The sequence below is a fragment of the Dasypus novemcinctus genome, chromosome 21 (genome assembly GCF_030445035.2).
Source record: "Dasypus novemcinctus isolate mDasNov1 chromosome 21, mDasNov1.1.hap2, whole genome shotgun sequence".
Lineage (NCBI taxonomy): Eukaryota > Metazoa > Chordata > Mammalia > Cingulata > Dasypodidae > Dasypus > Dasypus novemcinctus.
In genome coordinates, this window is record NC_080693.1 from 20,954,407 (window position 1) to 20,982,394 (window position 27,988).

General features: G+C 37.7%; 1 protein-coding gene across 1 annotated transcript in view; it reads right to left on the minus strand.

Annotated features, from left to right (window-relative positions):
- MAP2K4 (mitogen-activated protein kinase kinase 4) overlaps positions 1–27,988 on the minus strand; it is a 128,779-nt gene that overhangs the window by 41,835 nt on the left and 58,956 nt on the right. Inside the window, 2 exon segments of the mRNA XM_058283463.2 lie at positions 12,406–12,525; positions 26,255–26,429. Of these exon segments, the coding sequence (XP_058139446.1) occupies positions 12,406–12,525; positions 26,255–26,429 (295 nt within the window).

Sequence of the window (27,988 nt, forward strand, 5' to 3'; positions counted from 1 at the left end):
TGGAAAAACAGGAAGGCAACCAAAAATGAAAAGCATACACGGGAACAAGGAGAATAAAGGTAAGACTAGAACTGAGAACTGAGGATAGGGAGGTAGAAAGGAGCAATTAGCTCTCAAGAGGGAAGTCTTTGTAGTTTCTAAGGCAAATAATCTGATATGAAGTTTATATCACCTCTGGCAGTTCTTTTTGGCCATAACTGATGACAATGGCGATGAGCTGCATAAACAATGGAATGGTTTGAACTGCCTCAAAGGACAGGAGGACCACACATCTAAAATATGAAAAAAGAAATTACTGAATATGGATATACTGGGGGTAAAAAAAGGTAGGAGATGAAAAGATGAACTATGAAGCTCAACATAAAGGGGAGGTTCCTAGATACAAAATTCAGATTTTGTATCAATAACATTTTTGCATACTGATTAGAAAACGAATGTTTAAAAGGAAATCATTCCCAATAAAAATAAAAACTATAAAGTACCTAGGAATATTTTTAGCAAAATGTGCAAAATCTTTATGAAACAAGTATAAAATGTAACTAAAGAACTAACAACAACCTGACCAAATGGAGAGGCAGGCCATGTTTATGAATATGAAGACTCAACATCATCAAGGTGAATAATTCCCCCAAATTAACCTATGAAGTCAATTAAATGCTAATCAAAATTTTCATGGACCAGGACAAAGTGATACTGAGAATTATATAGAAAAGGAAAGCCAAAACTAACCAAGACAATTGTAAAGAAGAGGGGCTGACCTACTACATAAAGACTTTTATAAAGCTGTTCCAATTAAAACGGTGGTAATGATACAGACAAAAATAAATACATGAATGGAACAGCTTCAAGAGGCAATGCACATTTGAAAAGCTGATATATGATACCTGTAGCAAAGCAAATTAGGAGGAAAAAGGGTGGAATACTCAATGAATGCTGCTGGGACCACTGGCCTTCCACATAGAAAAAAGTTAAATTAGATCCTTACCTCAAATCATTTACAAATAAAAATAAATAAATAAATTCCAAATGGGTTAAAGCTTTAACTATGAAAAGCAAAAGTTTAAAACTTGCACAAGAGTTCTTTATAACTTAAGGGAAAGAAAAAAATTTCTTCACCCAAAAAAGACATGAAAACAACAAAAAACAAAAAAATTTTTAACTGAATTATAATGAAAACTTGTGAATGGTAAAGGACATCATACCAAAAATTTAAAAATAAGACAAAATATATTCTCGAATGTAGAAAAACAAAGGATGAATACCTTGAATTATAAAGTATATGCTGAATTAACTAGGAAAAGCCAAAACTGAATGTAATAGGGGGAAAGGGACAGGAATAGGCAAATCACAGTAAACCTGAACACCTGAGTAAAAAATTTTGTATCTCACCAGGAATTTGGGAAATGCAGTTTTAAAAGTGAGATATCACTTCAAACCCATCTGACAGCCAAAAACGAAAAGTTTAGTCAAACCAAATGTTAGTGACAACAAGAAAAATGAGATATGTGGTATAAATCCTTACAGTCTATACAATAAACACCCCTTTTTCATATGTACAACATGACAGGCTAAAAACTACATTTTCCCATCTTCTAAGTAGAGAAGGAGAGCCAACAACATGTCAGCACAATTTCAGGAAAGCCCTTTTAGTTCTTCCCTCTTCCTTCCTATGGACAGAGGAAGTTGAGCTCTAGGAGCCATATTGGACCATGAGACAATCTTAAAAACAGAAGCTACAAGCTAAGCAATCCACTAACAGTCTCCATAACGGGCATCTGAATAAAATTCCCAATACAGGAAATCTCATGTTACCGGCAGGAATTTAAGTTAGTACCACCACTATGGAGAGAAATATGAAAATACCCACTAAAGTTTAAGACATTCATATTGTATAATCTAGCATTTATATTTCTAGGTCTATACTCTAAAGACTGCCTCACCTAGGTAGTCAAGGAAACATACAAAAGGTATTTCATTATTACACTGTTTATAACTACAAAAAATTAGAAACTATGTGATTATTGAAGAAACATAAAAAACTAAAGTATATTTAATCACTATTATAAAATATATTTAAAATAAATTAACCAAATCTATACTGCATTAGAGCTATATTTATTTGGACAAATCTTGCAAATGATATTGAATAAAAAATGCTGTAGGAAGAGTCACATAGGATTTGAAAACAACAAAGCAATATTATGTGTTGTGTATGGAGAAACACATATATGGAAAGCCTAAATAAATAATCTGAAGGAAACATTAACTTCAAGGTACTGTTTAGATCTGGAGAACAGAAAGCAGAAAGGGATAGGGCCCCATCTGTAATTCTAGTATTTAAAGATAAAGAGTAAATATGCTGAAACGTGAATATATTAAATCTGTGGTGTGGATACACTGTTATTCCTCTGTAATTTTCTGTATGTTTGAAATATTTCATTGTCTTAAAAAAGTAGAAGGAACCAACTTATTAAACTAGAAAAAGATCAAATTAAACCTATAGTAAACAGAAGAAAGGAAATAAGAGCAACTGGAATTAAAATCAAAGAAACAGAAATAATGATAAGGTAGAAGGGTATAGTTGTGCAGTGGATGGGCATGACAGTGGTGCAGTGATACTACTGGGGTGGGCGGTGCTGGTTTGTGAGGGGGGTTGGAAGGGTGGGTTGGGCTGTCCATTGAACTGGGAAGAGAGTTGGGAGAGGGAACAGGTGAACACTGGGGATTTGCAGGTATGTGGGTGAAACTACAACACTGGGAATGTTCTTTTGGCAATATGGCAGGGGAGGGTTACTGATTTAGGGTGTTGGATGTGGGGGGCATTTGGGACACGGCACACCTGGGGCAAGCTTCTAGGGAGTAAGTGTTCATCTTGTCATAGTATGCTGTATCAGTGGGTAGAGATCCACATAATGAGCAGGAAGGTGTTGGACACCCATCCTGGGGAGTCCTGCTATTTTCTCAAATAAAGGGGTGGGAGTCTCTCCAGAGCATAGGCAGTGCCTAATAAGGGAGGACAGGCCAGTATGTCAAGACCTCAATGTTGTTGCAAGTAACTATGAATCTTGTTGTTCAAGGAGTGAAGCTTGGTGACTGTCATGGGTCCTGAGGGAAGGGAGAGGGAGGAATAGAATAGACGCAACATGGGACATTTTGGGGACAATGGAGGTGTTCTACATAATCTTGCATTGATGGATTCTGGCTGTAGCAGTTTGATATAACTGAAGAATTCCAAAAAGAAATATTGCATTATGTTTGTAATCTGATCTGTACCTGGGCACGACTGAGTTATGATTAGGATGTTGAATCCCCACCCAGTCACCACCCCTTGGTGGGTGGGGATCCAGACAAAAGGCATGACAAAGAACAGAGTTGGGGGTTTCTGATGTTGAAGTTTTGATGTTGGAGTTTGATGCTGAAGACTTAAGCTGGAACTCCAGGAAGTAAACTCCCAGAGGAAAGAGAAGCCAGCCCCTGGAAGGAAGGAACCTTGAACCCAGAGAAAAGCAAGCCCCAAGAACGTAGGAACCCAGGAAGCCTGAACCCTCGCAGACGTCAGCAGCCATCCTGCTCCAAAAAGACTTTGGTGAGGGAAGTATCTTATGCTTTAGGGCCTGGTATCTATAAACTCCTACCCCAAATAAATACTCTTTGTAAAAACCAACCAATTTCTGGTATTTTACATCAGCACCCCTTTGGCTGACTAATATAATGGCCATGTCAAAATTTCATGACAATTTATAAAAGTGGTCCAAAATGTAAACCATAATGTAAATCATTGGCCATGGTTAGTAGCAATGGTTCAATATTTGTACATAAACTGTAACCTTTACTTTGGAACCTTATGAATCATTACTTTTGAAACTGAAACTTAGCCTAGTATTACAGGGTGCCTAAGAATTATCTCCTGAGAGCCTCCTTGTTGCTCAAATGTGGCCTCTCTCTAAGTCAAACTCAAGCATATAAATGTATTACCTTCCTCCCAGTGTGGGACATGACTCCTGGGGATGAGCATCCCTGGCACTGAGGGATTACTACCAAGCACCAACTAGCAATGCAACTGGAAAAAGACCTTGACCAAAAAGGAGAAAAGGTGAAGACAAAGGAGTTTATATGGCTAAGAGACTTCAAAGTGAATCAGGAGTCATTCCAGAGGTTATATTAATGCACATTTCAGCAGGATCTCATTGACTGCCACAGTAAATATTGCCTCAAATAGTGGAGACATTCAGACACTATAGGCAGGGCTGACAGCTCAGGAGTTTGGTGCTTTGCAGTGGGCCCTACTTTGGAATTTATGTTCCTTGGTGTGACAGAGTTGGACTCTTTTGTTTTCCCTACACGTGGCTCTTCTGCCCGTTCTATCTGAACCTATAGTTAGTGCTAAAGTTGATAGGTGTATGTCCAAGAGACTTAAATCTTTGGGCTGCCCATGTGCCAGTTGGGCCCTGAATCTCATCAGATTGCAACATCTACTCTCCAGTTCACTGGACTCACCCAGGACAACTAACAAAGAGATGATGATGGACAAAAACCATCCCAAGGAACAGAGAGTCTGCAACTACAAGCAAGATAGTCCCATCCATCTGCCTCATGAGATCTAAGCCCCCTCTCACTTAAGAGGTGGAGTGGGCATCACCATCCCAGAATCCTCAGGATTAGAGAATGAATGATGGACTAGAATAGGCTTACTGGTATTCTAGTATAGACTTATTGTGATTCTAGCAATGGAAGAACTGTTTATATTGATGTGGAGGCAGTGGGCCCTGGAGGTTCTGAGTGGGCAAGAGGGAAAAACAGGTATAATACGGGGACATTTTCGGGACTTGTGAATTGTCCTGAATGATGTTGCAATGACAGATACAAGCTATTATATATCATAACTTACAAAATTGTGCGGAAGAGAGTGTAAACTGCAATGTAAACTACAGGCCACACTTAGTGGCAATGCTCCAAAATATGTCATCAATTATAACCAACTTATCACACTAATGAAGGATGTCATTAATGTGGGAAAATGTGGGAGGGGTTGGGAGCAGGGCATATAGAAATCCCCCTATATTTTTTATTTAACATTTATGTAATCTAAGTATCTTTTTTAAAAAATTATAAACATACTTTTAAAAAAACACAAATAATACAAACAATGAAACAAAAAGTTGGTTCACTGAGACGATCCATAAATAGATAAACCTCTAGGCAGACCTATCAAGAAAAATAGGGAGAAGACACAATCATCACTATCAGGAATGAGAGAGGTGACATCAACACAGAATCTACAGACATTAACATAATAAGAGAAATACTATCAATAATTCTATGCCCAAAAAATTGACAATTTAAATGAAAGGGAGAAATTCCTTCAAAGAAGCGAACTACCAAAGATCACTAAAGAATACTCTGGGGAAGCCGACTTGGCCCAATGGATAGGGCGTCCGTCTACCACATGGGAGGTCCGCGGTCCAAACCCCAGGTCTCCTTGACCCATGTGGAGCTGGCCCTTGCACAGTGCTGGTGCACGCAAGGAGTGTCCTGCCACGTAGGGGTGTCCCCTGCTTAGGGGAGCCCCACACGCAAGGAGTGAGCCCAGAAGGAGAGTCGCCCAGCGTGAAATAAAGTGCAGCCTGCCCAAGAATGGCACTGCACACATGGAGAGCTGACACACCAAGATGATGCAACAAAAAGAAACACAGACTCCCAGTGCCGCTGATAAGGATAGAAGCGGTCACAGACGAACACACAGCAAATGGACAAAGAGAGCAGACAACTGTGTGTGGGGGGGAGGGGGGAGAAATAAATAAAAACAAAAAACAAAAAAATAACACTCAAGGGAAATTTTCTACCCGAAAAATAATACTCGGGACTGGGTGAAAACTGTTTCCACAGAGAGACACATGTGTCTGTATAAACAGGAGAATTTCTAGGCCCACACGTGCATGCACAAGACAAGAGGCATGCATAAAAAGGAATAGAGAGGGCCCTACACTTTGTCTTAGAGCTATTCTCTAAACTCATTACATGGATAAGCCTTGAAGGAGAGTACTTGAAGAAATCAATCTGCAAAGACTGGGGAAGGTTTCTCCTCCTCTTCCTCCTCCTTACTGTTAGCTCCTGGCATTAAAGGAAAGCTTTGTCATAACACTAGCTGGATACAAGCCTAAGGAACAGATGCCTCAGAGCATAAATTGCAGCAATAGCACACTACAATTCAAAATGCCAGGTGTCAACAAAAGATTACAAAACATGGGGAGCAGATGTAATTCAATGGTTGAGTACCTGCCTCCCATGTATGAGGTCCCAGGTTCAATCCCCAATACCTCCTGGGAAAAAAAAAATTACAAAACATGCAAAGACACAAGAAGTGATGGCCTAGGCAAAGAAGAAAATTAACACATTAGAAACCATCAGTGAGGACCATACCTGGGAAAAGCCAAAGATCCCCTCCCCCACCAAAAAATGGTCTTTAACATTCTCAAAATGATAAAGGAAAACACAGACCAAAAAAAAAAGAAATCAGGAAAGCAGTAGATGAACAAAAAGAGTATCATTAAGGAGATGGAAATTATGCAAAGGAACCAAACAGAGCTGAAGGCCACAGTAACAAGTTTAAAATTCCCTATATGGGTAGAGGTTCAACAGCACATTGGAGCTGACAGAAGAAAAAAAAAAAATCAGTGAAGGGAAATGGATGTGGCTCAATTAATATTGGGCTCTCATCTACCATATAGGAGGTCCAGGGTTCAATACCCAGGCTTCCTGGTAAAGGCAAGCTGGCTCATGTAGCTAGCCGATGTGGAGAGCTGGCACAGCAAGATGATGTAACAAAAAGAGACACAGAGGAGAGACAATAAGAGATGCAGCAGTCCAGAGAGCTGAGGTGGCGCAAGAGAATGATCGCCTCTCCCCCACTCCGGAAGATCCCAGGATCAGTTCCCAGAGTTGCCTAATGAGAATACAAACCAGACAAAGGAGAACACACAGAGCATGGACACAGAGAGCAGACAATGGAAGGAGGGGAGAGAAATAAATAAACAAATCTTTGGAAAAAGAGATCAGTGAACTTGAAGGCAAGACAATTAAAATCATTCAGTCTGAAGAGGAGAAGGAAGAAAAAATAAACAAAAGCAAACAGAGCCTAAGGAATCTGTGGAACAACATCAATATACACAATGTAGGAATCCTACAAGGAGAAGAAAGAAAGGGGTAGAGAGAATATCCAAAGAAATAATGCCTTGTTTCAATAAAATTGATTTTTAAAAAACCCGAATAGACCCATACCACAGCATTATATAATCAAATTGTCAAATGCCAAAGAATTTCAAAAGTTGCAAGAGGATCTTAAAAAAAAAAAAAAAAAAAAGTTGCAAGAGGGAAGTGGATTTGGTTCAATGGATAGAGTGGCCGCCTACCACATGGGAGGTCCAGGGTTCAAACCCAGGGCCTCCTGACCCTTGTGATGAGCTGGCCCATGCACAGAGCTGATGTGCGCAAGAAGTGCCATGCCATGCAGGGGTGTCCCCTGTGTAGGGGAGCCCCACGCACAAGAAATGTGCCCTGTAAGAAGAGCTGCACCATGTGACAAAAGCACACAGCCTGCCTGGGAGTGGCACTGCACACACAGAGAGCTGACACAACAAGAAGAGACACATATTCCCTGTGCTGCTGACACAAATACATGCGGACACAGAAAAACACACAGCAAATGGACAAGGAGAGCAGACAACTGGGGTGGTGGGGAAGGGGAGGGGGAGTGAGGGGGAGGAAGAGGGTCAGGGGATGAGGGAGGCAGGAGGGAGGGAGGGAGGGATGGAGGGAGGGAGGGAGGAATGAAGGAAGGAAGGAAGGGTCACGAGAGATATGCAATGTGTCACATACAAGGAAGCCTCAGTAAGATAAAGTGCTTATTTCTCAAAGAAAACAAGAAAGCGAGAAGGCAATGAGATGATGCCAGAAGCAAAACGCTGCCCACTAAGAGTTTTATATTCAGCAAAACTTACCTTTCAAAAACAAAGGAGATATTAAAACATTACCAGATAATCAAAATATGAGGGAGCTCATCACCAATAGACTGACCCTACAGAAGATGCTAAAAAAGTTCTGTAGAATGAAAGGAAAAGACAGTAGACAATAGATCACAAAGCCACATGGAGAATAAAAATCTCTGGTAAGGGTAATGACAGAGGTAAACATAAATGTCAGTGCGATTGTATTTTTGGTTCGTAACCCCTTTTTTTATTTCCTACAGGATCTAAAAGGCAAATGAATAAAATGTAAAGAGAAATCAGTGGTTTTGGATTCATAATATATACACATGCCATTTGTGACAACGAAGACAAAGGTGAGGATAGGGGCATAGGGACATCATTTGTATATACTACTGAAGTTAAACTGTTGTCAAAGTGAAACAAGATTGTTACAAATTTAGGATATTAAATTGAAGGCCAGGGGTGGGGAGCAGGTTGAAGGAGAGTTAACATAAAATGGATGAAGGGTTTCTGTTTGGATGAATGGGAAAGTTTTAGTAATGGAAAGTGGTGAAAGTACCATGACATTGTGAATGCAATTAATCCCAATGAATGGTACGCTTGGGAGTAGCTGATATGGGAAATCTTATGTTTTACAAATGTACCCAGAATTTAAAAATAAAGAACTAAAGAGACAATGACAATTCAGTGCAAATAATGATCCTGGATGAGCTCTCTAACAAGGGAGGAGAGAATGCTTAAAAGGACATTTTAAAACATATGAAAAAAACTGGAATATAGTCTATAAACTTTAATGTTATATTTCTTGAACTTGATATATTAAATGAATTTTACATTTTACATAGATATATAAATGAATATCCTTGTTCTTAGGAAATTTACATGGCAATATTCAGTGTCCAAGGAGAGCGATGTATAGAACCTACTACATTCAGGTGTTCAGAAAATGGACTGATAAATAGATAGGCAGATAGAGGAATGGATAGATGGATTTACAGATTGATGGAGAGAGAGACTGAATTTGTGAAAAAATTAGAATTGGTGGATCTGGGTATCTGGCGAGGCTGGTAGTGGTGGTGGAGTTCTCTATTTAGGGTTTGTATTATTTCTTGAACTATCCTGCAAGTTTTGAAAGTATTTCAAAATAAAAAGTTTAAGATTTAAAAAATAATCCACACCTTTCATCATATACAAAGCTAACTTAAAATGGATTATATACACAAAGTCCAATCTAAAACTGTAAAACTGCTAGAAAAAATCATAATAGAAAATGTCAGTGACCCAGGGTTAGGCAAAGATTTCTTTGATAAAACACCATAAGTATTATCCATAAAAGGAAAAGCTGATAAACTGTCCTATATCAAAATTAAAACCTTTTTTCTTTATTTAAAAAAAAAAAAAGACACTTTCAAGGGTATAAAAAGACATTCCAGGAGCAAATGTGGCTCCAAGTGGTTGAGCACCTGCTTCCCACATGGTTCGGTTCCTGGTGCCTCTTAAAAAAAGATATAAAAAACAAGCAAACAAACAAAAAACCCAATTCGGGAACAAATGTGGCTCAGTGGCTGAGCATCAGCTTCTCACATGAGGTCCCAGGTTCAATTCCCAGCCCTAGTACCTCAAAAAAATAAATGCATAAATAAAATAAATAAATAAAAAGACATTCCACAGGCTGAGAGAAAACAGTTGAAAATCAAATATCTGATAATCTAGACTATGTCTTAAAAATTTCTAAAACTCAAAAAGAAAATAAAGGAAAAAAAAAACAATTTCTATAAAATACACATAAATGAACAGAAACTTCATCAAAGATGATAAAGGGGAGTGACTGAAGCTCAGTGGTTGAGTGCCTGCTTCCCATTCACAAGGTTCTGGGTCCAATGCTTGGTACCTCCTTAAAAAAAAAAAAAAAAAAAAAAAGACACATGGCTGACAAATAAGCACATAAAAAGTGCTCAACATCATTAGTGATTACAGAAAGTCAAATTAAAACCACAACGAGATCTCAGTAATCACCATTTAGATTGGCTAAAATAATAGACCATACCAAGTGTTGACGAAGGTGTGGAAGAAATAGAATTCTTGCATACTGCTAGGGGGAGTCTAAAGTGGTAAAACCATTTGGCAATATTTCTTATGTGTTTTCTTAAAAAGTTAAGCATACAACTACCACATGATGCAGTCATTCCATTCCTAAGTATTTACCCAAAAGAAACGAAAGTGTATGTCCATACAAAGACTTGTACACAAATATTCATAGCACCTTTATTTGTAACAGCCAAAAACTGGAAACAACACAAATGGTCATCAACAGGTGAATGAGTAAATGAACTGTGGTTTATCTACACAATGTAACACCACTCAGCAACAAAAAGGAATAAATTATGATACATGCTACAACATGGATGAATCACAAAATAGGCTGAGTCAAAGAAGACAGGCCAAACTTGAAGTTTAGGATTAAACTTTGACTCAGTGTTTCCCAACAGCAAGATTAATTTCTACATAGTAGCTGCAAGAATAGGAAAAAGAACACTTCCCTAAGGTCCCTGACTGATAGCTGACCAACCTAAATCTGCAGTCTTGGGTCAGTCTACAGGTTTGAAGGCCTGTGGTCTTCTTCGATTATGTGAAATGCAATATCTAGGAGTGTCATTCACAATGACAGGAATTAAAGACACTGTTTCCCTCACAGTGATGATAAGGTAAAATGCCCTAACCGTGTATATCCACATTCGTAAGTGCAGAATTTTGCATCTATTATTGGTATTGAAGATCATGCCACCAAAAGCCATGCTTTTATGTTACCAATTTCAAAAGAAAAATGTTTCTCTAATCCCTTATTAAATCTGTTGCACATGTTTAACCTATATATCTTCAGGAAATATACCTTATTCGTGAAAGTGAATGTTCTGCTCTTCCATAACTTCATGTTTTATTATTCAAAATCTACCTATTATGTCTTCCCTTCTAAGGTTTTGGAGGTAAATCCATGTTTGTCTACCCATGCACTTAATGACTTTACATATAACTTAACTGTGTAGCTTTTTTTTTTTAGATTTTTTTTTTGAATTATTTCTTTCCCCTGCCCCCCGCCCCCCCCCCCCCCCCCCAGTTGTCTGCTGTGTGTTCTTCTGCTTGTATTCTTGTCAGCAGCACCAGCAATCTGTTTCTTTTTGTTGTGTCATCTTGCTGCATCAGCTCTCCGTGTGTGTGGCGCCACTCCTGGGCAGGCTGGACTTTCTTTTGCACTCGGTGGCTCTCCTTACGGGGTGAAATCCTTGCATGTGGGGCTCCCCTACGCAGGGGATACTCCTACGTGGCAGGGCACTCCCTGCACACATCAGCATTGCGCATGGGCCAGCTCCACACGGGTCAAGGAGGCCCTGGGTTTGAACCGCAGACCTCCCATGTGGTAGGCGGACGCCCTATCCATTGGGCCAAGTCCACTTCCCAACTGTGTAGCTCTTAAGCCTAATTTTATCATACCCAAAATTCCTACTGTTTAAAAAGTAGATTTTTTTTAACGAAGCTGAAAGCTCTTTATCCCTGGACCACTTGTGGTATAACAGAAAGTACAGTGGGATTTTTGTCTTTAGAGTCCTGTCTCCAAACCAATAACAACAAAACCACTAGGTCCACTCTCTGTGATCTAGTGCCAAAAAGAAGCAAGGGGTGAGAGTTTGGTTTTGTGTTTTGTTTTCCTAACAATTCCTAACAACCTGCTCATTTGAACATTTCAAAATGAGAATGGTATTTTTAAACAGTAATTAAAATGTTTAACAGTTCAAAGTCCTAACATCTAACTAAATACCACAAGTGTTTGATGATAGTCCAATATACTATACAAGTATCTGATCCACTTACAGCTCCAGCTTTACTCCCTGGCCCTAACTCACTACCCCGGCTGTAGGTAGTTGGATGACTGAAAATGATCAAGTGGGCTGTCAGATGGGAGCAGAAGTGATAACACAAGTAAGGACAGAGAATAACCAGAAGCCAAAAGAAGAAAGAGGATGATGATACAAGAAACTAGACTTACAGTCTCTACATAAAATACTCTGGATAATAGAATTAGATCAAAGAATTTCTATTGTAGTTGATAATTTCCATGCCTGGTGGGTTTTATTGTGGACTGTGGGTAGGTAAGTACCAATAAATGCTTATATTAAATGCAGATAGATGTGATGAAAACACATGCAAATGAAGAAAGGAATTAGACAAATGACAACCACAAATATTTTTTAAAAAGGAAAAAAAAGTATGAGATTGTCCCCTTAAACAAAGGAAAAGGAAAATAGCTATATATTAAAATATTGAGACATAAACTTACTCCTAATGTGTGGCATTTAACTGAAGATTAGACTCTAATCCTGCCATCTACACAGACTTCAGCTGAAACCAAGTAGTTTATTCCTACCTCTCTGAAGAGTGCACCATAAAACTGAACAATGTATGGGCAATCACTACTCCGCATTACTACATCCAAATCCATAAGAAGTTGTTTTTGCTCTTTTTCATCCACTGTTGACCGAATTCTCTGGAAAAGAATGACAAAAGACGTCATAAAAACATAAAAAAGCTTTACAGACCTGAGTAAAACATCTAACTACAAGACTGAAAATTACCAAGCAAACTTCATAAGCACTAACCAGACAGGAAAATTATCATCGTTACACAGACCTTACAGGACAATTTTTGTCACAGAAAATTTAACAAATTTGCACTTAGGAATTCTTCAAATGGCATAGGGCTTTTTTAACAAGCACCCACTATGGTGTTGAGAGTTACAACAAAGTTCTTGGGCAGTGATAATTAACCCCACATACAAATATAAAACCAAGTTTAAAAAAAAACATAATGAATTATACTTTGAACAGTTTTTATGCAAACCATTATGCATAGCTTCTTATATACTTTCAGTCACCATTTCAGAATTTTATGGAATCTCAGCATTCACTGCTAGAATCACCCTCTTCACCTTGGCATCCTCATTCATTAGAAATGGAAAGCAGTCCAGAGCAGATGAAAATGATAACCAGTGTAGGAGCAGCACACAGACTAGAATCCAGGTCTCCCAAATGCTACACTGGGACTCTCTCCCTTCACTGCACTTTCTATACACTAAAAACAAAAAGTTCTACCTGACTTTCTAACCCAGAGGTCAGAATGCAGGGCAGCATAATCCTGTGGAAGAAACTTAAAATAATGAAGTAGAGGGCTGTTTGTCCACTCCTAGGCTGCTGAGGCCCTCCTCTGTGCACTGAAGACCTGGGGTACATCCCTACACACCCTGCGCAATTTCTGTACATTTCTAAGAGACTGGCAGAAAACATTAGTATCCCTGCCTCCCACCCAGAAACTGTGATGAACATGGGGGAGAGGGTTCAGAGGGAAAGTTCCCACTCAGAGGGACAGGAAGGACTGAAGCAGACATTGTAAAACATTAACAAGGGAATTACAGGGCAACATCAAAGCATGCAAGCAACTTTTGTTCTCATAAAAAGTCCACAATCTCACACCAAGCCACTGTGTATAATACATAGCATACTTACAAGGCAAGTTAGTATCAAAAAATATATAAGGTGGCATTTTTGTCTTCCAAAGACTTCAAGGTATCTGTCCTCAATGTTCTTGAAAGGGATGAAGGCAGTCAATTAAATTCTTGAGCCCGTTTTACAGAGGAGAAACCAGAGGCACAGAGAGATACAAAAGATGTATTCCATGTAACATGAGAATAAGCAGTTGTTTAAGGAATAGAAGTATCCTCTGTTTTTTTACACTAAACGAATTCTGTATGTTCTAAATTAACAAATTAAATTTGCTACTTAAAATTTAAAATCACTAATGATTGAAGTGATAAATGTACAACTATGTGATAATACCAAATACCACTGATTGTGAACTTTGGATGAACTGTATGTTTTATTAATATGTATCAATAAAATTGATTTGTTAAAAAAACAATGTGTATCCTGCTACTACAGTATTTCACACCAAATGAAAAGTATTAACTGACATTTATTTTGTACACAGATTTATTTTAAACTTTTACATTGACTATTACTACCCAGAAAAACAAGGAGAAATAAAGGATAAGAAAAAAATAGAAAAATAAGACTAGTACTTTTAAAGTGAAGGAATTGCCCTTCTTTTTCTCATTTCTATAGTTTCATAGTTTAGAGATTAATAGTCTTGCTTTTAAATCAACATCAGCATGAAATCTTTTGGTCAAAAAGAATATTTTTTAAAAGTCAAAACAGCCCAGGAATGTAATCTGCATTTTTTCAAAACATGACATTGATAGTTTTTGTAAATATTTCAATTACACTTATTCCTGATTTTAAAATATACCTTTAAAATTGTGGCAGTCACAATTCTAATACAAGAGGGTGACTATTTTAAAAGGATCTTAATAATCCCATTTAAAACTAAATTGGTAATTAGAGACAACCAGAATAAAACTTAAATGGCCCTACCGTTGGAGAATATTTCCACCTACTATTTATGGAACTCTCACCATTAAAAGGTTAAAAAAAAAAGTACTCTTTTTTTTTCTATTTTTACTTGTATATTGGCAAGTATGCACATACTAGTACACAGACATAAAACACTATTCTCAAAGATGTCCTCTGTGCTAATTTATTTTGTTTCCTAAAGTGGTTATGTGGTTTTCTAAATTTACATTTGTATAAAGGCTCATAGTTCAACTACTAGAAGGCATGTTACAGTCAAAACCTCAGGCAACATCATCAACAGCTGACTCTAAGGGTCAATTTCCAAAAACACTCAATCTACTGAGAGGATACATGATGCTATGCCAACTAGATGATTAATTAAAACCCAGTATTTGATTGACATCTAATACCAAAACAATCCCTGACAGGACTGTGATTAGTCAGAATGTTGAGATGGTTCCTGACACAGCTCTAACCTTTGAGGTCATCAGCATGGAAGGAAAGTCTCTTCATTTGCAAAATACTCTTTAACGCCACTTCTAGTACAAATTAGAACATGGGGTTGCTGGATAGTCTACTGGTCTAACATGAAATTGGCTCCTGGATGTGTGTCAACAGATTAATACCTCCTCACACTCTCTAAATATCTTGTCCAAGCATCAGGCTGTGGGTAGAACACTAGTTCCTGGTATTGCATTTGAATTGTTTGGGTATGAGCCAAGGCCAGATATAGCTAACTCTTAATTATACTAAACTTTCAGGGTTGGAGTGTTACATGTATCCTATGTGAGCACTTAATAAACTAAACATATTTAAAAACCCTAAATGACCCCCCAAAAAAAGGATTAACTACAAGCACACACCTACAAAACAGTGGCTTCTATTTTTAAATTACTGCATTAATAAGTTAGAGAAGACTAATGATAAAGCTTCAAATTAGAGAATACTTAGTAAGAGAAATTACTACTATGAACATTTTTCTAAAGGAACATCAAAACGACGGTCTCTCAAAAGATTTCTACCATTTGAAATAAGTGAGGTCATAGTTCTAATATTAAGGGAACATAATCACCTAAAATTGAACACATCAACGAGAACAAATTCTCCTTCCTCTTATAGAGTTGGTCCTTAATCTAGGGCACTAGAAAGCGGAAGTACAAGGACAAAGCTAATTAGACTATCAAAAATTCTCTTGTAACTTTAATATTAGGAAATCAAATCGGATTGGTAAACACCTTGAATAACAGGAAAATCTCATTTAAACTATAGGGAAATCTCATTTATTTATATTATAAATTTAAAAGTTTGGCAATATCAAATAGGCTGATGTTTATTTAGGCTCAGCAAAACTTTTTTTTTTTTTTTTTAATAAAGAGTCAGGATGAAAAGCCCACATAAAACCTCAAAATGCTTGAGATAGTCATTTTAAGAACTTTAAGTTTTAAAAACATTTCACATTTATCAGAAGTCATCAAACTCATACTTGTTTCTTCTTTATGGGGATGTTGAGCTCTTTTACTTTTTACTTTAGGGAGCAAATGACACTGTATTTCTTCAAAATTAATCCATGTCTTTCTTCCAATAAGTATATTCAAATTATTACAAGTTTTACTTTATTTGGAACATACATAGAAAGTCAACACAGGTGTTACTACTCTACACATATAAGTAGTTTTTCACAATAAAGAAATTTATTTGCTCAAAGTTAAAAAAATTAAAAAAGATGCTGTCCAGACCTGGTTCATGGTTGTTGATAGACTCCTTCCTAATAAAGCTTGTAAACACCAATAAAAATAGCTTGTAATAGCTACCGGTTGGCAACACCAAAATGACTACAATTAAGAGTCACTTACGGGGTGGGAGGGTAAGGAGTGGGGTATATGGGAACCTCTTATGTTTTTTTAACATAACATTTTGTGTGATCTATTTATCTTTTTAAAAAAGACAATAATTTAAAAAAAGAAATAATTTTAAAAAATATATTACAAATTCTAAAAAAAAAAAAAAAGAGCCGCTTGGAGACACAGGGAAAAAAAGGGCAAATTAAATTCCCAGTTCTCTGGTTTTAGGACAATTTGTGTTATACATGTTCCTTGTCCAAATCAAGGAGGAAAAAAAATCCAAATAGTTTCACTTTTCTTAAACAGCTAATCCAGCTCATGCCATTGACCAGAGAAGCCACAAGTTCAGTTAACTGGGAGTTCTTGTATGGATTAAGGGGTAGTGATACAAAATTAGGAGGAACCACAGGACAAGCTAAAATAAACTAAGAAATTACCTTCTTGTCCTCTTCTACCTCATACTTAAGACAGGAATATTTCCTTTAAGAAAAATGGCAATCATATAGAAATGAGCCAAATCCCAAGAAGTTTTTGAAAGATTGCTTTCCTTCTTTCATGCAATGCAGCATCTAGAAACCATTGGTTAATTTAAATATTGACAGCTTATACTTGGCCTCACCTGGAGTTTCTCAAATTTTACAACACATAAATATTCCTTTACTGATACTGAACAAGTACATAAATGTGGTATAGTTCTAGACGTTCTCTAAGTTTACACTGGAATCCACAGAGCAGCTCAGTCTCTGTACCCACACCCTTCTCTAGCTTTACCTCCAAACCCCATCATCCCAACTTTGCAGTTGCAATTTGTAGCTAGTCATCAAGGATGAATAGCTAGTGATAAAACTAGGACAGTAAGTATGAAGACTTTCAAGTTAACTAAGACATACTGTTATTTTGAAAAGGGATTGGGGAAACTAGTAAAACTAAATTTACTGAAGATTTAGGGGAGCACAGAATAGAGAGAAAGATGTGAATAGGAGGATGGATAGAAATAGGCAGTACATACTTCCAAGGAAAAGTGATTTGACCCCTTCATACTGAGACATTATGGCTGGATTATATATGGACCTTTTGTTGTTTCCCCTCCTTTTCTAATTGATTTTCAGAGTGAGGAAGGACTGGGAGAGTTAAGAGGGCAAGAGAATGATGATCAATCACTATTATGGGATAAGGTTAAGATTGGCTTCAATGTGGCCAAAAGAAAAGCAAGAAAAGCTGATAAAATGGCTAAGAGACAAATCTGGAATTACAGAGGAAATAAAATAAGTAGGGCTCACAGGGTATGTCCTGAGAAGTAGGTCATCAGGTGCCTTTTGCCTAGGTGCTAAATTTATACAGGATTCTGATAGTAGTCTTTGCCACTTACCCTGATTCACCCTTACATCTCCACATCAGGGTTCTCAAAGATATGTCACTTGCTAAAGAGGTCAGGCACTTGCCAAATACTGAACCATCAGGGCCTGCCTTGAAATGGTCCTAATCTATGACTGCCTGTGTCCTGATGTGATAACTCCTAACCCTCACCAGAACAACCCAGAACTTTTCTTCCTACCAACTCAAGCTGTAAAAGGTTGACAGATGACAAGTTCTACCTCCTGGACAATGTGTGTGTGCAAAGATGTGGCACCCTGGATTAAACGATCCCATCTCTGCTTGGAGAAGAGGAAAGAAAGCAGGTCATCATATACTCAAAAGACTCAGAATAAAGAAACATCACAAGTCCTATGTGTTCTTGACTAAAAACAGTAGATCCTCAGAGTGATGACAGATGTCAGTTCCTAGGATCTGAGCATTCCAGGCAAAAAGGATATGAGCTTCCAGCAAACACACTAGGAAACAAAACCTGAAGAGAGTCCAGGAACTGACTTTAGAAAGGAGAGATACAGACAGGCTGGAAAGTAGCAATACACACAAATGAACTTAAACTATGGAAATCAATTCTAATACTCTTCAAGATTTTGTCTTAAGATGGGAGAGATGTATGAGGGTATGAAATGTGGGGAGCTGAAGAAGTGGGAAAACTGATGTAGAAGGGTATGACCATCAAACCCAGCAGATAAGATCTCCAAATTCTCACATGACAAATTCTTGTCAGGTTTCTATGTGGCTCAGTGCAAGGTCCAGATGGCAATGTGCCAAGGAATAAGGTAGCAGTGGCATTCAAAAGTGAAAGAGGGATGAGCATAACAGAATGGATTAAAGGCCACTGGATTTTTCACATTAAAATCATTAATTTCATGCTCTGTGAATTTCACCTCAATAAAAATAAAAACCATTTTTAAAAAATAAAGAAATTAGGGCATGGGCAAGGTGAAACTCAACAAAGCAATGGATTCAGTAACTACAAAGAAAATCTGTGTAGGACTGAAGTTCAGACACAAAACAATCTGAAACAGGATAAAACGATGCAAAAGCTATTCATATTTTGGCCAGTAGCAAGGCAAAGTGAAATTTTCAATTTATCACCAACCACAATCAGAACACCAGAAGGTATTTTCTCTTCAGCAAAGCTGTATAGGAGCTGTCATCACTCCCAGTTAGCTGAAGCTCCTATCTCAGTGCATGTGGCTCATTCCCCTGCACAGCACTTAAACTGCCATCTGAGGTTTCCAAGAGTATAGTTATCTCTTCTACACCATGAGGGCTAGGGGTTGGGCACCCCGACAATTTAAAGAATCTGTGCAAAATTTTTTGGCCCACCCTTAAAACCAGAAGTAGTCTGAATTTTTTCTTTTTTCTTTTATGGGGTGTTTACATACCATATTGTAAAATTTGGTTAAGTATTTGGCCACAGATGATACCATACAATACTATACATATATTTTATTCATTTCTGAGTTTCTAAACTTTTTCTGTTCACATGCCGTCTGCAGCTTCCACAAAACTCCCCAAAATCCCATTTAATTTCTTATGCCGCCCATGATATATTGAAACCGTGATGGAGAACGTCACAATATAGAAGGGATAACTACTTGTATTCCATATCTCAACTAAGACTCAAATGTCTTACCAAAATGGTATCGCTGGGAGAACTCACGGGACAAGAACAAAACCAAAAACTCCCTGTGATGACAGCTGTCTATTTTTTGTACTAAGGGGACACTGGCAAGTATCTTATCACTCACATGGAAATCCGAGAACTGGTACGTGAGCAAACATATCACATGGAGCCTTAGGTGGAACTTCTCCACAGGAGAAAGTGTGATATAGTGAAGGACAGACAATATTAAATTTAAAATTAAAAAATGGAAAGGATTCTCTTTATTGTTATAATTGTGATAATGACATTTTGAAAATGTATACAGTTTATGTGATCTATAAACACTAATATGGCAATGCCATAAACATCTTTGTTCATTATATGTACCTTGCTAAAGATTCCGTCTAAAGTTAGTGTCTCTGAATAAAACATCAAGGGAGACCACTGCAAATTAGTGGTTGTGATATAGGGGACAGGAGAGCAAAAATCACAACAGATCCTCAAAGACTCCCCCTGTTTCAACCTTTACAGACAAATATGCTGCTTAGGCAGCAGAACCATCCAGAATCTAGTTTGAATACAAAGGTGGAAAATCCCAGACACCGCTGCAGCACAAGATATGGTATTACCTTCCTCTGGGCCACAGGAAATCTAAGGCATTCTTACTTTCCTAATTTGCAAAACTAATATACTATATCCCACAAAAGACTCATATGCCTCCTGCACAGGTTCATCTTTAGCCGCTAAAGAGTCTTCTAACTCACTCACACCAGAAGAAAAGTCCACGATATCTCAAAATGCCATCATTAATAAGGTCATAACAGATGACAACATCAAATGGAACAGGTGTAGCTCAGTGATTAAGTGTGTGCTTCATATGTACAAAGTCCCAGGTTCAACAAGGGTCTTGAAATCAGACAGATCTGAGTTAAAATCCCAGCTCCTGCATTGCACCCCTGAGTTTATACTTAACGTACCACGTAGGTGACAACTACAGCATTTACTTGTTAAGATTGTTGAGAGAATTAAATGAAGTAACTCACATAATGCTTAACACAGTTCATAGAATATGGTAAAAAACAAAAAGGAGCTATTACCACAGATGTTTTTAAGCAACACAGAATGAAAGAAAGGGTGATGGTTCTAATTCCATGAAAGAAACAATCTCCCATTTCTCATAATTGCACAACACCATGGCATCCTGTACATTTCTTTTGTACATTGCAGTATAATTTATATTTACATTTTTCATGATTTCTTGATATGTTTACGCCACTGGGCTGTAATCCTATGAGGAATGGACCATGTCTGTCCACAATTATATTCACTGTGTCTGGTATGATGTAGGTGCTCAGCAAATAATTTTGAGTAAATGAATGGGCCTAGAATGAGAAAGCATGGGTTAAAATTAAAATTCTATCATGTATGGCTGCCTGACTATGGGGGAAAAAAAAGTCCCAGGTTCAATCCCTGGTACCTCCTTTAAAAAAATTTTTTTTAAAGGTAACAGCCAAAACAAATAATAAAAAATAGCAAGGTATTTGGAATGCTAACCATGGATGCAAAAACTTATATGTCAAAGAGTAACAACAGTAAATGTCTGATAAACAAATTGTTTTAAATTATGAAAGCACATGCTTTTACTAAGGTCAGGAGAACGTATACCATTTCCTAACAACAAAATCATCCAAGTCTTCGAAGTCAATTTAATGAACTCTCCTAAGGAGAGGGGGGAAAAAAAACCCACAGTGCCTCCCATTCTTCTCACTGGGGATACTAAGGTCCAGTTAATTCCCTTTGCAAGTCTTTTGCGCTGATGAGAGAACTTGAAAGACTGGCTTCAAAAGTATATGCTGTAGCACAGCTGTGGCTCGAGCGGTTGAGCACCTGCTTCCCACATAGGAGGTCCTGGGTTTGGTTCCCAGTACATCCTAAAAACAAACAAACAAACCAAAAAAAAAACAAGTCAGGGGAGCTGATGTGGCTCAGTGATTGAGCACCGGCTTCCCACATACAAGGTCCCAGGTTCAATCCCTGGCCCCCCTACCTCAAAAAAAAAAACAAAGGATACATTATATGACTGAGATGATGACAGCACAACTCTGTGATGAAAATAGAGCCACCAAGTGGACACTTTGAATGGACTGTACATGTTGTGGGCCTAATATAACACAATGAATCCTGTGGTGGAAGTTAGACTGTGGTTAACAGAACAAATATAAGAACATATATATACTACTATATATATATGTGTGTGTGTGTGTGAACTATAACAAATATATAATACTAATAGAGAGTGTTAATAATTGGGTGAGTTTGGGTAAAAATATACCAAATGTAAGATATGAGCTGTAGTTAGTAGTAATATTTTGACACTGCTCTGTCACAGTTTATAACAAATATTTCACAACAATGCAAAATATCTATATTAATATGTCGGTGGTGGGGTGATGTATGTGAACCCCGTATGGTGATAAGCTTGTTTGTTTTATAAGCACGACTTTTACTATACACTTATTGTTTATGTATGTTCGTGTATGAATGATACACTTCAATAAAAATTTTAATGAGAATAAAAAAGGATATATCACATCACAGGAAAAGATACCCTCAGGACAAAGTTAATGGGACAAGCTTGTTAATGCCTTGAAAAGGATGTTATCAACTGCATTCATTTTACTAATAATTATGTCACCCACATTAAAATAGCATAATGCTAATCATAAATGACTATTCATCACTTTGATACCCATGACAATAAGTGGGATAAGAATAGTAACCTGATGTATAATCAAATTCAGAGTCATGGCTATAAAATAACAAAGAATGACAGCAAATGTGCAGGCAGTATTATCAAATACTGGTTCAGATGATCCCCATTTAGAGTGAGGTGCAGAAAGACAGTTTTCCTACAAAAATATTAAAAGCTGGGATATAGCCATATGTCACATTTCAGTCAGGTCAAACAAGTGATGGTAGGTTTCAGAAACAAGACATCCAGAATGTCCAGAAATACATAATGGCTGATTAAAAGTTCACCAAGAGCAGCGATTTCCAAATTCACCTAGTTGGACCTTCAAAGCTGGTGGGCTTCTAATTGAGTGGGCAGGGCTCCCATTCCCTACATCAATCCAGAAAAACACTGATTTTGCCTATTTTATTTATTGGGGTCCACATACAATTTTGGCCAAAGAAAAGAACTCCACAGTCTGAAAATCATGAACTTGGAGCAACATCAAAGGAAGCACATGTATATACGGGGTGTTCCAGCTGCCTCAAAGTAACTCTGGAGTTCTGTGGGTTCACCTCAAGGTGATCTTTCCTGACAAATCCCTGTAAGCCCTGCCACTTGGACCAACCCTGCTACACAAAGGGCTGGAGTTCAACACCTGAGGGCATGACTGCCACACCCTGGAATCCACTCCACTCCTGGAAGCACTCCATCCACCCTTTTCATGGCACCCCCACATTTATGCAATAAAAGCATAAAACAACTGTGAGTCAATCATAAGACCTGGCCAATCAAATGAGAGCAAAAGATAATTCCTGCCTTAATTCAAACCATAGTCTGGCAGGTGATCTGAGTAATTTAGTAACTATCAGTGTTGCCTTTTGAAATTCAACAAAATTGTCTAACAAAGCCCTCTAAACGATCAGAAAACGGGCTCTTCCAAATTAAGGCCACTCCCGACAAATATCCTAGTGCTTTCAGAACAATGTGCAAGACCAAGTCTTAAAGTCTAAAATGAACCTCCTTCAATAATGCTCAGAGTCCTCACCAAAATTATTTTCAAAAGGAACTTTTGACAGAAGTGGCAAAATCTCTGTGGCAGCAGGAAAAACACGTCAAGCCGTTCCTTCTGATCCATGGGTTCACATACTTGTACTACCAGCTGTACCAAGGGGGCCTACCTGGTCAGCAGACGAAAGCTCCATGCTGCTCAGGGAAGGGCTGAGCTATGAGCTGCTGCTACTATCAGAAGGACTGTGATACTTCCCACCAAGCCTCAAGTGTAACCAGCCTCTTAGTTCCACATCAGGGACACTGAAGTCAAGATCCAAATACCAAGGAGAAGCAATGCAGCTATCAAGATCAGGTTACCAGGCCAGGATCAGAAACATTTCCATCAACCTAAAACCTTACTGGCAGCTTAGGGAGGCTGTCCTCAACCCAACAGTCAAGAAACTGCTGTTAAGTGTAACTCTGAACTATACTGTATGTTCCTTCAAGGAATGTGATTTACTGTATCTTAACTGATTAAGTCTAGGAGATAATTATTTCTGGTATCTAAGAATTCATCTTTTCAAACACTTCTTATATGTGGCAAAATAAATGTGGGGAAGTATGCCTCTAAAACTAAAAATGAGGACATAAATAAATAAAATAATACCACAATTCAGTAAAGATACTGAATCTTAAGATATCGTAAGGATAATTTCTGGGGTAGGCTTACCATTTAACAAAGTAATTCCTCTGTATTTCCAAAGTGGCACAGAGCTACTCCAAACATGTTTCTCATTTCACCAACAGTAGTGCTAAGTACTCAGGAGTCCAAGCCACTTCTCTTATTTCCTTTAAATCCCTACACTGCTCTCAAAACTACACACAGTGGGCACTCAGTAAGCACACCCTGATGGAGTTGTCTGCATTTAAAATGTCAACTCTAACTCCTCAGTTATACATTGCCTCTGCACATTTATGCTTGTCAGTTCTATGTGTCTAAGTGATGATGGAATAGACTCTCGGGTGTACTGAAAGACTTTTTCAAAGAGACCAACTCCGAATAAGTTTTAAAATTTGCGTTTGATGGCATATTTCAGTAATCAAATTAGTATCAATTTTTAATATATATTAATACAAAACTACTTTTTCTCCCAGTATTAATGATGTCATGGATTCCAACAAGACTCCCCATCCATATGTTTATTTACATAGGTCAGACTGCTAGTGGCTCATATCCCATTTAAGCTTGCTCAAGAATTCAAGGTGTTAAAGGCAGACTGTACCACCTGATGCACCCAGATTTAAGTCACCACCAATCTGTAGGTCCCAGGGCCATTTTGGTAGCACTTCTTAAGACCTGGAAGTTTTAACAATACTTTAGCCAAGGCTTTTGCAGTTTACATTTATAAAGGCAGTGTTTGTAATTTTACAAACACTGGACAATTTCCTATTTGCATTATTAAATTCCTTCAAAACTTGAGTAGATATTAAAAGGTTCCATATGTTGTAACATCAAATTAATCAAGAAAAATTTTTTACACCAAAATGAACTTTATTTACCTTCAAGACCTATTAACAGTGTACATGTTATTAAAACAGATTAGATGGAAATCAACATAATGAAGCATACATAGCACAGTCTAAAAAAAAGCAGGAAATAATTTTTTAAATTTCCCTAGCACCTGGAAGAAAAGTTTAGAACTCTAGCTATATATGAAAGTTGTCCCTTAAGAATCAGCCAGCTAAAACTGGATGGATGTAAGGCATGCATAGTACATAAGGGCAAGGCAGCAGTAATCCAGAAGATTCTAAATGACTTCCCTTGTGCAATGGCACAAAATAAAAAAGAAATAATTCAATCCATATTTAAAGGAAAACCCTTTGTTCTCTCCAGAATAGAGTTCCTTAGCCTGTTCATCTTCAGAGACCTAAGGATTATATGCAAAATTTTGTGTGTGTAAGCATTTTCCTAAGAAAAATTCAGTCCACAGTTCTCATCACATTGAAAAAGAAATGACCAAAAACAAGGCTAAGAACCCATAGAGAAAATCATAAAATTCTTCACCACTAATTTATTAATTTTATATGACCTAGCATATAGGAAAGCTCAACAATTAAGGAAGCTAAAAAATTAGTTAGATTTTGCTCATGACAGACTTCTACACAGTATTTTATATTAGGATGACACAAATTTACTCCCCAAAGTCAAGCAAGAAACTGAAGCCTTTTTCCCATTGACGCAAATGAACAAACTCTCAAAACGGAGGTTTAACAGGAAGATGATGAACTTAGGACTGTCTTTGCAAACCCACTCTCAATTCCTGCAAACTGGGACATTATCTGTTCCCAAAGGAATTCTGCATTCACTGAGGACATGGCCATATCTAGCGTTTTTTACCCCTTTGTTTTGTTTTTTTTGTTTTGCCTTTTTCTTTTTAAATTGCCACCCCCTACTTCCCAGTTTTCCAAGAAAATCTTACAGAGCAAACAAATCAAATGTCTGCACAAGCAAATGAACAGTTTACAACTCCATGGGCCCGTCATGGGTGGAAATTACCAGTTCATTACAGGTACCACTTAAGCCTGCCAGTTACAGTCTATAGGCCAATCTCCATTGTTGGCCATTCTTGATTTTTTTTTAAAGGAACATCTTAAGTGGCACAATACTCACAAGAAGGACAGATGTGACAAGATTATCACAAGGTATACATTTCAATACAACTTTAAAACCAGGGAACAGGGCAGTACTGAGTTGAGATGAAATAAACAAACAGAAGCCGAGCCGGTCAGGACCGAGTAAGGTTGAGGTTAGTGGCAACAGCATGTGTGTGGTTTCCAGGAAACCTTCAGTAAGACTGCTGTTAGCCCTAGCCCCGCACCTTGCCCAACCCAGTGTGCTGCCTCCTCTTCCAGCTCCCCGCCTGGCTCAGGGCAGCACTGCCCTGCTCCCAGGACTGCAGCCACCTGGCCTGAACTCACCTTGGCAGTGGAAAAGCCTGAAGTGTAAAACACGTTAATGCATCATGCCAAAAGTGCAATGGGCAAGCACACTTCACACACTCATGTCTCTAGAGAGAGAGAAAACGTGCCACCAACAAGACAACCTCCACATAAAACACCCTAAAAAAATCCTGGGAAGCAATTTTTTAAGCACCCATATTTACCACAAAAGTTAAGAACAGAACAATATAGTGGTATTTATCTCACCACCAAATTTCACCTAATGGTTTAAAGTACCAAAAATAATTAGGGGCATCACCTACTTTAACTGCCATTATTTGCCCACTTGGTTTGTGGACCATTTTGTTGACAGAACCATAAGCTCCTCGTCCAATTTCTCCAAGGTCTTTCAAGTCCTCTGCAGTGAAATCCCAGTGTTGCTCAGGGGAGATCTTCAGCTTTCCTGATGATTCAATGCTGTGTGTTCTCAGTCTCTCTCTGTCAAAATATTGGGAAGCAATTTTTCCACATTTTAAATACGTTTTAACTTTTTTTACTTAGCACTGAGTAATGTGTGGGGAAATTTGTTTTCTCTTATGTGACTAAAACAATCTGAATTCCAGGTTTTGGAAGTTTTTCAGATTCTTTCTTTCAGTTTGATTTTTGCATATTTAACCACAAAAGACTGAAATTTACTTATACGCTACTTATAGGCCAGCAGACAGCACTTTAATGGTACATAAAGCTAAATTTCCATTTATTGATTAAACCAATTCTGCAGGCCCATTTTCATTTCGAAATGTAAGATTTTTTCAAACTTTATAAAACTCCACTATCAAATGCAGAATCCCAGGAGTTGAAAACCTCATTTCCAAAAAGTCCTTATCCTACCTTACCCAACATTAATTACTGTAGGACTTCAGCCCGTTAGGTCAGTGATTCCCAAATGCTGCTATATATCTAGGGAGATTTTTAAAATACAGATACCAAGGTATTACCCCATAGCAACTAAGTCAGAATATTCGGGGATGGGAGCCAGGATTCAGTATTTTGAAAGATTTCCAGGTGATTCCATTGTGCAGCAAAGTTCGGTAACTATTGCCCTAAAAGCCCTAGTATAATGCCAGGTTGAAGTGGGGAGACAGTTGAATGAACAGCCAGCTGGCTCTAGGAGAGCCATGTTAGTTAAACTTGAACCTTTTAGACCTTGTTCAACAGAGAAAGCAATGGGATGAAAAATTAGTGATTTGTGGGCAAAAGAGCTCACTCATTACAATTTTCCATTAAATAAAAAAAATCACCCCCCAAATCCCAACCTGGATATCAAAGTATTAACTTCTAACCATGTTTTGTATAAAAGAAAATCCAATGAAAAATATAGAATCAATCTCTCCCTCCCTCTCACACATACACCCTCCGATGTGAGGGAATAAACTGTATCAAACAAGAGTGCAGCATACATGAAGAGAAAAGAATCCACTGAATATCAACTACATTTTTCGATTTTATATTCAAATGATAAGACTCTCTTAAAATCTGATCTGTGATACAAACAAGAAAACTTTAAGTGCCCGGTTATTTTTATTCCTCCAAATTTGGGAATGTTTGCTTAGATTAAAAGAATTGGAGTTTGTAGCTATTTTTAAAGGTGTCAAAATATTTAGAATTACAAAATCTCTACCCCAGAATATGTACAAATATTAATATTAATTATAACCAAGATTCAGAGATTTCTATAATTTATCTAAATAACAATTTAGTGAAACAGCATTCCAAAAGCCTGATTCTCAAATCATAACATTAATAAATCTAAAAACTAGCTTTCATTCATAGAAGTGCTTTTCAGTTTACAAAAGTTTCACCCATGTTATTTTTAACTCTAATATCCAGAATCACAAGGATCTCAGAAAACAGTGGCATAAGTAATGACTCATAAAAGCGCATCTGGGTACACAGGTAAAGCCTGAACTGATCTTTTAAGATGGAAATTCTACCTAGACAAGTCGATCAACTCCAGTGACTAATTTTCTCAGTAATCTTTTCCCCAAAGTAGACAG